This window comes from Nicotiana attenuata, unplaced genomic scaffold (genome assembly GCF_001879085.1).
Source record: "Nicotiana attenuata strain UT unplaced genomic scaffold, NIATTr2, whole genome shotgun sequence".
Classification (NCBI taxonomy): Eukaryota; Viridiplantae; Streptophyta; class Magnoliopsida; order Solanales; family Solanaceae; genus Nicotiana; species Nicotiana attenuata.
Window position 1 is genome coordinate 153,791 of NW_017671018.1, and position 13,300 is coordinate 167,090.

General features: G+C 36.8%; 1 protein-coding gene across 5 annotated transcripts; it reads right to left on the bottom strand.

Annotated features, from left to right (window-relative positions):
• Positions 1-1,754: 1,754 nt before the first annotated feature.
• Positions 1,755-13,019, bottom strand: LOC109205278 (nicastrin). 5 transcript variants are annotated; one of them, XM_019367970.1, is made up of 17 exons: positions 12,721-12,800; positions 12,134-12,310; positions 11,211-11,330; positions 11,002-11,116; positions 8,978-9,060; positions 8,822-8,898; positions 7,857-7,934; positions 7,416-7,487; positions 7,234-7,307; positions 6,382-6,514; positions 6,158-6,229; positions 5,717-5,836; positions 5,042-5,113; positions 4,346-4,483; positions 3,256-3,340; positions 2,702-3,146; positions 1,755-2,283 (listed from the first exon to the last, which is right to left on the bottom strand). In XM_019367970.1, exons 3-17 carry the CDS (start codon positions 11,278-11,280, stop codon positions 2,019-2,021), a joined length of 1,899 nt encoding a protein of 632 aa, XP_019223515.1. In that variant the 5' UTR covers positions 11,281-11,330; positions 12,134-12,310; positions 12,721-12,800; the 3' UTR covers positions 1,755-2,018. The 5 variants fall into 5 exon arrangements, with proteins under 5 accessions (XP_019223515.1, XP_019223517.1, XP_019223513.1 ...); XM_019367972.1 differs by having other exon boundaries at positions 11,204-11,330; XM_019367968.1 differs by lacking the exon at positions 12,134-12,310 and having other exon boundaries at positions 12,721-13,019.
• Positions 13,020-13,300: the final 281 nt, after the last annotated feature.

A 13,300-nucleotide genomic window follows, 5' to 3' on the forward strand; every position in this document is an offset into this window, starting at 1 on the left:
TGATTTGAAATCATTTTTCTTTGTAAATTCTAATATATATTCTTTTTCCAACTTTTTAACACATTAGTACTATAGAGGGTAAGATTTTACTCTGTGCCGGNGCATACAAGGTTTGCGGTCGCATAATGCACCGCATTTTTGACCTCAAATTTGACTGACACACTGCCTTACTCTGCGGTGGAAATGCGGTCCGCATATCATTATGCGGTCTCATAATGGACCGCATCTTGACCTCAATTTTAACCAAATCACTGACTCACTATGCGGCAGGAATGCGGTCCGCATACTAGATTTGCGACCGCATTCTGGGCCGCAGAATGGCATTTTTCTGGAAAACTGATTTTTTGATTTTTAAAAGCTTAGATCAATACCAAGGGTCCGAACCGCGGCGCACATTCCTAACACATATTCGGAGTCGACACCACAAGTTACTAGGTTTTGAGCCCAAATTTTTACGGGGCCTCACAGCTTGTCCTATGGGCAGAGTTCAAGGTTAAAAGTTATAAGTGTTGCCCATGGGGCAAGCGAGGGGCAATACTTGTTAAACTTGAAGTCCTGCCTATGCGGCAAGTGGGGACAAAAATTTAAGACCATCTACTTTAAGGGTTATTTATGTACTTCAAGATAGGAGCGGATCCACCTCCCGACCTACGGGTTCACGTGAACCCATTAGATTTTGTCCAAACACTGTAAATATGTTCAAAAAATTTACTAAATATTTGAATGTGAACCTAGTTACTATTAAAAATTTACTCGAGGTCATTACATGAATGCATAAGCATTAAATCTTGGATTCGCCTCAGCTTCAATACAATGTGCCTTTTAGTTTTCTCCTTGGGAAAGTGCACAGATAGCCGTTTCTAGGACCCCTATTTAAGACATAACCAAAATTTATAATTTTTTGTAAATTTAGTCATATAACTGAAATTTGTAAAAGTTTAGTCATATTTTAGAATTAACTTCGCGTCAGCAGTTACAAATTTTGTCTATAGTTTAGTCTGCAGTGATTGTCTAGAATTTGGCTTGATCTGATGGAGCAGCTCGTTTCCCTGGTGTCAAGCAGTTTAAAATGTTTCAAATGGAAAGACTTCATCATACAAATAGGGGAGAGGACAATAAGCTTGTTACTATATTTTACACAATGGCCAATTCAATACCATTTTAGTTAGTTTTCTAAAAATTCATAAAGAGATGGAGTATTATTTAGCTGTGTCGTGTGAACCGAGGAGTATACGAATTATTACCTTCTGGATATATAGGTGCATCCACTTCGGAATTGATATCTCTGGCTAATATTAACACAGCATATCTCCAAAAGTTTCTTTAGTTCTTGCATTGAACTGAGAAACTGGATAGAAATTAGCAAAAGGTTTCTTTGCTTTTACCCATTGCCAATTAGATCTTAAGATAATCAACCAATTTTAAGGGTGTGCTACATTTTCCCGAATTATAATATTTTTCAAGAAACTGAAACACTATTCAACACTATCTAAAATTTAGGAACTATTTCCGATGGGCTATCAAAGAAAAACATAAGCGAAGAAAGTCATTTTCGCCTTTTCCAGAAAACATTCTGTTTTCCTTCATACCAAACACACCCTAAGATCAACAAAAATGTATCCATATCAAGCTGTGGATCACTACCTCCCCTCTGCACCCACGAAATTACGCTTCGTAAACTGGGGACATCAGTATATAATGTTTTTTTCCTCAACTTGTAAAATACTGTTCCAAGCTGCTTTAATTCACAAATATGCAAAAAAGAGAGAGGTAATTTGACATGTTAGAAACTTTAAATATCTCATGGCCGCAAGCTTACACTTCTATATTGTCCGCAATGCCAACGACAATTCTTCACCCTGGTGGGAGCATACAATTGCATAGCATTTTTCACCTTGTGTTTTAAGCAATATAACAGGGAAGAATAACATTTCCTTCTCGTCATTTTGCGAGGCTGTGCTTTACAAGCAATCAGAATGCTATTTCAACAAAAATATGTTTTATCAAGAATTTCTATGCTAATCTCGTTTCAAGGCCTTTGTTATGAAGGCTTTTGCCATTACTGTTATTATGTATGACAAAACTGTAACGGCAATACCTAGCAGCAGAATCCAAGTGTCAAATCTAGTGTCCTGTACTGTGTAGACACGAAGCTTTATTGTTTCCCAGTTACTCTCTGTCCAAACAGGGTCAGCTTCTCCCATGATATCGGAGGAATTATGAGGTAAAACCTCCCAAGTGTCAGATTCGTACTTCAATCGAGTTGAGTATGCTGGGATGTACCTGGAATTACATTTGATAGATGAGTTCACAGCAAGAGCAAGAATAACACTATATAGCCGTCGAACAACAACAATGGTGTAATTACATTATGAAGACAGCCTAATCAGCCCAGAAATCCAGTCACAGTACCAACAAAAGTACATACAGGCGGACAGTGAACAATCCTCATAAGCTTTTTGCTTTTTGAAAAAGAAAATTCTAAAGTTAACCTTTTCCTTGTTTTGTTAAAACAAATAGGTAGCTGACCAAACCGTCTATGTTTTTTATCAGCTATGGAAGTCAATGTAGTTGTAAAAGCTTATGACAGGAAGAATAGATCGGGTTTTGGCTTGCTTCCTTGCTTAAAGCAACGAAGCAATGGCTTTTACTAACATATAAGGCGGCATGAGCTTATTTTAAATTAAAATTGTGCAACTACCTGGTTGTGGAAATGACACAGACACCCTTCCCATCTGTCTCTGCTTTGACACACATTTCCCCATTGCCGCTGCAGCCCTTTGGACAAGTAGAGCTCAAATTCTTTGAAGGGATAGCTGTTTTATCAGCCAGAAAATTCCACACAAACCGAGGAACATCCCCCACATTACCAGGATATGGTTGAGAGGAAGGTTCCCCCAGGACGACTCCCACATAATGGCTTGGGCAACTTGTAGAGGGAGCGATGTAGCGATTTACCAGTTCACACGATAATCCGGGTTCACAACTCAACAAGCAGCCGAGGAGTTCTTCAACCAAGGAGGCATTTATGTTGATGGTATTCAAAGCTGAAGTTTTTATTTCCTTCTTATCACTGGCGAGAATGTACAGACTTCGGGCAACAACAGAAGCAGCGGCTACTATGGCTGAGGAGTTTATATTCACTGCTAACATGGAAAATAATATTTTAAATTAGAAAACATTATGTGATACAACACTACTATGAATTAATCCGGGCAAAGGCAAGGAATCCAAAGAGTGAAAATAGCAACTCACGTAGATCATCCAAGTGGCTGTGGTAGAACTTATTAGTGAAGGCAGTATCAAAGTCTTCAAGGACTACCCCAGAAGTCTTTGGATTCTGTTTAAGAAGAAACAATAAATAGGCTCCCACATTGCTAGATAAAACGAACTGGTAAAAAGTTTTTATTTTAATTTTTATAAGAACAAACTGGTAAAAAGTTTCTCATTCAATTAATACATCTTTTTCCTCTTTTCGTTGATAGCAATTGATTTTCAATTCCATCATCATCAACAAACCTGCAATCCTCCATCAAAGACCTTGTTATTGGTCAATAATTTGCATATCTTTGTTGCTCTTCTAAAGTTCATTATCCAAACTTCTGCGCATACTCAAGTAACTCTATTCTAAAGCAATAAAGAAAGCAGACACCATTCAGATATTCGCAGAATGTTTCCAATTCCATTATTCCCTTCAGCCATTTTCCGCCACCATGCTATTCCTCCCCCCCCCCCCCAAAGCCCCAGCAGTGCCCCACCCTTTCACTGGAGGACAACCACCACCACCATATCAGAGTCTAAAGACAAAAAAACAAAAACGACCATTGGAGCACAGATCATCGCAATGCATGAAATAAAGCACCAAAAAAACAATAAGACGCAATTCATAAATACACGATGTTGAGAAAGAGACTTTACCAGGAAAACCTTAGGCTGCTCTTTCTAAACAAGCTATACTCACGCTTAATTTAGCATAAAAGCCTATTGTGTGAGAAGAAGGGGGAGGCTAAAAAAGTGGCCAAGATCATAAGCTGCTAACACTTTGAAGAAGCCGTATATATGTACTACAATATAATACAGGGTATGAACGAACTTCGCACAAAGTACTAGTGGCAACCAAACAGACAATGCAGGACTCCTTTTCTTTTTTGAATAGTTACCTGTAAGAGGTGCAGAAACTAATTTGTATACTCTTTCTATCTCTCCTACCTTCATATTACACCATATGTAGTTTCCTTTTAGAAGGAGAAAGTGCATAGGGTAGATCAAAATAAAGATCACGGAAGGCACAAAGAAAATATAAAAATACATTTATAAACAAAAATACTGGGGCATTTTCACCAACCTTCTTCAGAAATGACATCAGAGAGGATGGGGGTAACCCTGGGTTTGATTTACTTGCCCTTGAGATCTTAGTGCTTTGAGTCTTAAGTGAACCTACAGCATCCTGGATGGCACTTAAAGTTCCATTTGTGGCAGTCTCCTGCAAAAGTGAATCACGTTCAGTGTGTGAATTATTCGTCATCCTAATTGAAGAACCAACTGTGATCTGGGATTTCATGGATGAAAATTAAGGGGAAAATTTTACCATAAATGTTTTCTCATCAAGGGAGAATATTCTTCCTTTTTTCAATTAAGCATTTGTGTAAGACATGGAGGTATCGGTTGCTTGTGCCTACTTCTAAAGAAACCAGCTCTACGAACCAGCCAGTCAATCAACCAGTTCATCAACACTATGTCCATATACCATAACTTCTATGGCTTAAACAAGCAAGAGAATAGTAAAGAAAAAAACATCACATATATCAAGAAGCCATACATAACAAGGAATCAAAGGCTATGCACACTGCGTGAAAAGCGAAATACTAGATTTGAAAAGAAAAGAAAAAAGTGAAATGGTAGATGGACAATATGCCAATTTACTGAGCAATCAAACACAATAAAGAAAAGTCTCAATAGAAACTAACATGTGCAACAGCAAAGGGGAATGTACATATTTGATGCAATTTAAAAATAAATTAGCAAGCAGGAAAAAGCTTACACTTGTACTATGAGCAAAGAATGTTTTATCATCCCGAGCGAAACCCTTTCCAACTGATCCGATTTCAAGAACCTATACAAACAAATTCCAATATAACAGTCGCATCAATGCACATACTTCATCTAATAGTGGCCTCTCAATACATTAATATAGTAACATAACTTGTAAATTGAACATATTTCATAAGGACCTAAAACGACCCACCAGACATTAATTAACTAATAAGTGTAAAATTTCATTTTTACTCAATAACAGTGGAGAAAGTATTTCTAGAACATGCTGGAATGGTTAGACAATCAACAACTGGTTGGGATAACAATCAGCAGAAACTGGAGATTATTAGAAGACAAGGGTTTGAAAAGATGAGGTTTTACTTGTTCATTACATTCTTTTCTTTTCCCATAGTTGAGAAATCCCCGAGGACCAGTGGCGCATGGCTCGAAATTCGGTGGATAATGGGCCCCTCTACCTTGTTCGAAACTTGTTCTTTACTTTTGATCATAGGCATATTAGGTATTCAGATCCTCAGGTTAAACGGGTAGTTCTCTGGGATATTTCTAACATCTATAACTCTCTCATGCCAATAATGATATCATTTGTCAAGTTTACACCTGATGTAAGCAGCTTTGACCATTAATGCACTCTCGCAAAAGTCATGCAACAGAAAAGATATACCGTTTCAATTAGTGCCAAGTCAAGTCCACTAACAGCATCAGAATGTTGATCAAGCTCAAGAAGAAATCTCCTACTGCCAAGGTAGCCCCAGGCCTCCCCAGTGAAAACAGCAAATACAAGCTGCAAAAGGAAAATGTCAGATTATGCATTATAGTGGTTAATAAACAGCATTCGATGCATATGACTTAGCAGACAAAGCTACTGAAAGAGTTTCATCACAACAACTGTTCGGGAAACAAAAACTAAAACAAGAAATGCAAATAATTTGCACAAAAGCCTGTACATTGTTGTAGCTGGATAGTCTCACGGGAATTGCACCACATAGAGTGTTCACGGCCAAGACAACGTTGTAATGCACCAAAACCAGAACTAAAGAGGAAAATCAAAACACTTATGGAAATGAGTACAATAGGCATGTTTATTAAATAACAGTATGTCCACCTGTTTATCAAGGTCCTTCAAGCCATCAACACGTGAAAGAGCATCCACCACAGCCAGCAATGAGATCAACCCCTAGAGAGAAGTTTGTACACATGATCCATGGTATTAAGAAGAAAATAAGAAGTGCAAAAAAATCTAGCTTTGAGAGTGCAAGCAAATTGAAGCATAATTAAAAAATCCATTACAACAATGATGCAAATAACAATTGAGAAGAAGTAACTCACGGATATAGGTGAATCTGCACCAATACTTTTGTCACGAAAAAAGGAAGCCGCATCCATAGAAGCCACAACCAATATCACAGGCTTTGCCTTCTCTGACGATGAGATGGCCATTGGTGGTAGCGCTGACCAGACACTGTCGTACAGATTACGCATACTAGAGGTAAGGTATTGAGGATAATTCTATAGGCAAGAGTTTCAGACCCTACAGACAAGATAATGTCGGATCCTACGCATCAACTACTTGAAAAAGGCAAGGCAAAGACAACAACATTTTAGCATTCAGTTGCCTGTGAAACAAGAGTAAAGGATTCCATGTGTGCACCACTATCAATTACAGGACCAGAAGATGCAAAACCAGCAACCCCCACCCACACCCCCAAGAAAAAGAACAAAGAAGAAGAACCAAACCGAAAATTACAAATCCAGTATCTAAGATTCCACACGAAATAAAGAAATACTAGCAGGAAATCCTGAACCATATTTTTCTACCATGAGCTGGATAAGGAGGGGTTTCCTCTTATTTAATTTAAGTGAGTTATAACCGAACAACTCAAGAACACCAAATATAAAATGCCATATAACAAAATCAACCATTAGTTACGAAACCAAAAGGGAGAGATGGTAAGTGCAAACAACAAAATACGTGAATTACATCTGCTTTAAGATACCTTATATGCTACTCAATGTTAAGGTCAAAACCATAATTGTGATCTTAATATTATCTTTCACTAAAAATGCCTCATATTGAATCTGCTTCTAGTTGGGAAACTAATAAGGAAATGGATAGTAGTTCAATCTGTTCAAGAGTAAAATGAGAATCTTAAGAGCTAAATAAATTGGAAAGAATCTTACCTGTACCCACCCAATGGAAGGCAAGTTTGTTCTCTAAGACAAGATTCTGAATCGCGAGTTCCGGACTTTGTTGTCTGATAAAAAGAAAATAATATGGGCAAGTTTCATAAGTAAAATATCAGACTATCAAGGAACTTTTTAGGACTATTTCCAAATCTTTATTAACATGAATAATCTTTAACCTGCATCACAAGATTAAAGTCGGCCACATCGACAGTGTATGATTTCTTTCGCTTCTCATTTCTCAAAGCAATCTGCACCATATAACAAGCAGAAGCTACGTTAATTGAAAATTTTGTGGACATTTTCATTTCGAAACATTTGTTTTCTTGACACAGCCAGAACATGATGCCAAGTATCTTAGATACCCTCGTCCCTCCCATTTTCATCATTTAATAATTACTTTGGAGGCAGTAAGGTCTATTGTATGTTGGCATATAAACACCTTTGAAAAACAACAGTAGTAAAACTTAGTATGGCAAGATTTTTTGAAGAAGTTAGTAAGCATCCATTAAGGAGCTCATAATGTAAGTAATAACTACCATAGTAACTAAAGAAAAAGTTCTTTATGGACAAATTAAATGTGGAGCAGAGATATACAAAGATAAAAAAAACATAAAAACCTCTTGCAAGGCCGATGTGCTACTGTTTGAAAGCAAAAATACAGGAAAGTTGTAAGCCTTCCACATCAATCCAGATCCCTGCAAGTTGAGGACGACAACATTTACTTTATCTTACAGGTTAGGTAATGCAAAGTTGAATAAAGGGATGAGTCATCTACAAGCGACTGTAAGAGCATTTATCTATTTACTTGTTTATTTTATTTGTTTATTTTGATGACGTTGATAATTTTCTCTTGCACATAAGACACATACAAAAGATATACGATCTCATACAAAAACATAGTTCTTTACAAAGAGCATACAACTGAGTGGAATACCGTATTGCTCTAGGTAAAAGGACATTGATGACAATTTTTTTAATTACTACAGATTTCATCCTTAGTTAACCATAAATCTTAGACCATATCATGTACAATGTACTGTTAAAAGGACACCCAGAATATGGAGTTGGGGAGAGGAAATCTGGGGAGCGAAGCAAGAAGGAGCATTCCTATCATTGCTTTAGAGGTTTCTTTCCTTTAATCGTGAAGCAATAGCAAGAAAGAGAAGAAAAAAAAACTTCGGCTTACTGTCTCAGGCTAAAACTTGTAGACAAATCCTTTGCCTTCATTCCAAGATCAAAACTAAAAGTTCCAAAAAAGGAACAACATACTTCTTGGGGTAACAGCGACAAGGTTCACCATGGGGAGCTTGTAAATTTCATTAGCTTAACATAGCATGGTGTGCTTCAAAAGAGCAAGCCCTAGAGTGAAATAAACTATCAAGAGATAAGGAACTCTAATGGTGTATTTGGATGGAAGCACCGCGAATAAAAGGGAAGCACAGGAAACTGGTGCTATATTTGCATTTAAAATGCATTATTGTTCCATGTTTTTTTAATAATCATTCAAACAAAGAGAAGTACAGTCATAATATTTTTTTTTTCTTTTGAGAGATTACAATCATAATAGTTCTCAGCAACATACAATTGGGTTCCACTCAAAATGGCCACTTTGATACGGAGCGAATTCAGCTTGTGGAAACTTTTTGTCAGGGGAAAATCCTGTAAAAGGAGAAGGGCCATATTAGTTATCATAATCCATTGAAAGACTAATAAGAGAAAAAATGACATAAATACTTGCCTTTTAAGCCATTCTGAAGCTGAGAACCTGATTCAACTAATACACCGACGACATGCCTTGAAAATTCTGCATCATTTGACAACCTGAAACACAACACACTACCTGAAATCAATCAAAGATAGATTGATGTGCCCATTGTGGTAAGGCAGAAGTTCACCTAAGGAAAAAACTATTCTAACAAAGGATCCTTATTCTAACTGTTATCATCTCAAAAAAAACAAAAACAAAACAAAAAAGATCCATATTCTGTGTTAAAATCTGGTGCATAGACATCTTCAAAAGGCCAATTCGATTGTGACACAAAAGCATGTATGTCACACATGAGAAGTTCGACATATACACCTCGCTCATATGCGGGAAACATACCAAGATGCTATAAATGACAATGTTCAGGCTTTTCCTAAAGCAAATCATGAAGCTTTTGCTCTCTGTCAAGTGAATATACACTAGAGAGTCCACAATTAAGTAATTAACTATAGCATCTGATATTTGATACGCATAAATATCCTAGAGAATGCAAAAGACTTTATTAGCCACAACCATGGCCTAAAGTATGCAGTTAAACGGACCACTTTAAATAAAAACGAAGAAGCAGCCTGCATCTGACAACGTTCTACAGATGCCTTAAAAAATACCTCGGCAAAACACAACTCATCGCTTTAGGTGACAACACAGTAGTTGTTTACTCTTCAATTTTGTTGCCACTTTCTAACCCATTTCTCCCTCTATGGTCTACTCCCTAATCACTAACATAATCAACATATCAAATAAAAGAATGTTATTTGTTATAAATTGCCAATTGGATATGAATATTCAGTGAACTTCACGCTTCCATTTAGCAAATTACAAAAATCCTTTAGCAAGGGATGGCAAAAATCTTGTAAAGCCATTTTTCTTTTTTGGTGCATAGACTTTCTCCACGATAAGGTCTGTCATCATAAAGTAGTTTTGCCTTCAGCATCAAGATATATGTTTTAAGGGGTAGGCAGGCTTATATCAGCTTATGGGGTATAATTTTCCAGATTTTCATTAGCACATTAGTTTGCTTAACAGCACTGGTTTTTTTCCCAGTTTCCTATATCTAAAGCCTCATGGAATGACGAGTGTAAATGATCCATAACCCAAACCACAATGAACATTGATTTTCAGAACCTTGACATAAGAAATCACACTTCTTTGAATTGCATGGCTTCACCCCTGAAGGGATATCGCTTCACATCGCCTCATCATTTAAATGACGAAGTGATGGCTTTTAATAACACTGCTACCTACAAGGTCCGATTCACAAGTTTCCTTTTTGAGCTCGAAAAACAACGATTCAGAATATAGATTATCTTTAAGTTCTAATTTATGATGTAAAATCCATGCTAGTCCATTTGCCCATCCTCATTAATTTCCAGCTTTTGACAGTGAACAAAGATAATATAAATTAAAGAATTTCAATGTGCATAAATATTAAAAGAAGCAAGTGTAGGATCACACAAGATGCATATCTAAAGATGGCAAAATGCTTCTTTATCTTATGGCGTGGGAGTTCCAAATTCTTTCTGACTCATCCGAGCTAAACACAAGCAGGGGTTTCAACCAGTTAGCTATTTAAGTTAAATCTCCAAACCATAGTACATCTTTTCTGATTCAAGCTCCATCTATAGATGTGTTCATTTCTGAACTGGAAGATCTTCGAATTATTCTTTTCTTTTTCTTTGTTTGATAGGTCAACATTTGCTAACATCTAGACACTCAATTGATAAATCTGTACCAAAAGAAAATAGAGTATAAGGTGCACATTAAGCAGAACTAAAGAGTGGAACAGTTTGAAGTACCGCAACCATTAACCACTCAAAGAGGCTCTACTGTTTGGCGAATGTGGGAAGGAGCGGTACGACATGGGAAGTTGTCCAACAATTACACGACTCAAAATTTTTAAATAAAATATTAAAACAGAAAGCGTTTTACATCCAAAGGAACGCAGAAGATACACAATCTTTGGTCCAAAAAAACTACGAAGAGAGAGATCTACATGCCTTCCAAAGAGTTCCTCAAATTGTTCTATAGACACCATTAATGCAGATGGCTCAGCCAACTTATTTGCTGTCTTGAACCTAGCAACTGGAGCAACTATGTTGGCACGCCCAGGGTCTAGCCATGCATAAGAAGAGTTAGACAAGTAAATTAAAAGCAGATCAGCCATCTTGTAGACCAAGAAAAATGCAACTAAACGCATACTTCGTACTTGAACAACCGATCTCCCCTGAAAGGTTTAGCAGCCGTACGCACGGATACCCGTCAATGGCCATGTACATTGACTTCTCAAGATCAGGAACTGACTGGAATGAGTTCACTTGGTCTGACGCTGTTCAAATTAATAAAATGCAAAAATATATTATACAAAAGTATCACTAAGAAGCTAAAGAACGAAATGAAGACATGCATTTAAAGTGAAGAACAGTGCACAGGAAAATGCTTTCTGAAGTGAAGGGTAAAATGACATAAAGTGCAGCTTGCTTGTTTCTTCCTTAATTAGCAAATGCAAACTCAAATATCCAACCAAAGCCGTGCTCCTTAGAATGATTAAAACTCCCAATACAATTTTTTCCGCATTGTTATGGATTTTCCTCTGGAAAAAAAAAACACTGAGATTCTTAAAACTCTATTCATAATCTAGCCGCATTAACTTCCTTTATTGTTAACTTAGTTACACTCCAGTTTAACATAGGCTTCCAATTACCTGAGGAGATGATCTACGCAGTTCCAGAAAATCTCAAGTACATGAAATATCTCATGTTCTATGTCAGGAGAGAAATAAGAAAACAAAACAATTGTCCACCAGCCGAGGCAAAAAATACTAGGTTATTTCTTCCCACCTGCCTAAGCTTTGGTGGGTAGAGTTATCTGGTACTTGTGCCGGTAACAAACTTAGTGCCTTGCCCACACTGAAGCACAACCTAAGTGAGGCCAAGTGCATACCCTGAGCTTTTTTGAGCTTCAGGGCTTAAGCGCCCCTCAAATGAGCCTTTGACAACACTAATCCCAATTCCCAAACAAGTTGGGGTTGGTTATATGAATTCTTAGTGACCATGTTTCTCCATTTAAGCTCAAGTTTAAGCTGTTAGAGAGACCACATTTTTATTTACTTAATTATGTATTCTAACACACCTTCATCACATGCAGTTCTAATTCTCTTTGGCCAGGCATGAGGAAATTATTTTTGACTGGCCTGGACACCACCATCATAAAAACAAATGATTGTCCAAAAGCCATGCTCTTTGAATCCAATCTTTCAACATCGAAGCTCATACAAACTTACCTTTCCACAATAGTTAAAATCCACATCTGCACTTCATTTAACATATAATCAATTTCCTTTTCTTTCTTAGCAATTTGATAACTCCATTAATAACAAAATTGACTAAATATCTATCAAATAGTAAATATAACACCTCATTGTTGTCAAATAACACCTTAATTTCGGCATTGACTGAAAATTTGATTATTGACAGAAAAACTAAGCTTGCGAAAAAAAAAAAGAAAAAAAAAGAGTGACCTGAGAAAGAGAGGCAATCTAAGCTAAGTTAAAATCTATATCTGCACCTCATTTAACATAAAAAAAAAATCAGCTTAGTGATTTGTTAATTTGATTAATAACAAAAGATGATTAACATATCTATCAAAACAGTAACATTAACACCTCATTGTTAACTCAAGCTGCCGCGAAAAATAAAGAGAAAAAAAAAATGAGTGACCTGAGATAGAGAGGCAAAACTGAGCAATGAAGCAGAGAAGAAAAACTAAGAGCTTTGTATCGTCCATGGCGGAAGTGAAGTTGTTCTTATAGTGAAGCTTCTAGAACACTAAACCCTAGACCATATGGACACGGTTTTTGTCCGGTTCAGAACTTGTGGTTTCTCTCCCTCCGATTCCCTGGTTATAATTTAGATGTTAACTAATCGGAGAGTTGAAATGTTCCGGTGATCGGAGATCGTCGACGGCGACAAGGAGCAGGAGTTCTACTGCTACTGAATTTTGAAATTTCCATATATGGACGATAAGGGAAAAATAGTACAAAAAAGGCTTGAGAAAATGACAAAATGTAGTCCCTTAAGTTTTAGGTAAGTTTAAAATAGTCTCTTCAAGTTTCTCCTGAGATATTTTGGTCCTTTAAGTAACAACTTAACAAACTCTAATGTTAGAGGATAATACATAGTTGGCCCCTTAAATTTGGCCATATTTTTCACCTAGACACCTAAACTAATGATAGTTTCGATTGAATACCTTAAGTGAAACAAATTGTGTCAATTAGACACAAACTTTACAGCTCCAGAC

What these genes read in the sequence shown, in the direction of transcription:
- LOC109205278 (XM_019367968.1), bottom strand. Translation starts at nt 12,787, where the DNA reads ATGGACGATACAAAGCTCTTAGTTTTTCTTCTCTGCTTCATTGCTCAG. An exon ending in ACTTTAATCTTGTGATGCAG is followed by an intron (nt 7,308 to 7,415) that starts GTTAAAGATTAT and finishes TCTTTTTATCAG; the next exon opens with ACAACAAAGTCCGGAACTCG. An exon ending in TGATGTCATTTCTGAAGAAG is followed by an intron (nt 3,341 to 4,345) that starts GTTGGTGAAAAT and finishes CTTCTTAAACAG; the next exon opens with AATCCAAAGACTTCTGGGGT.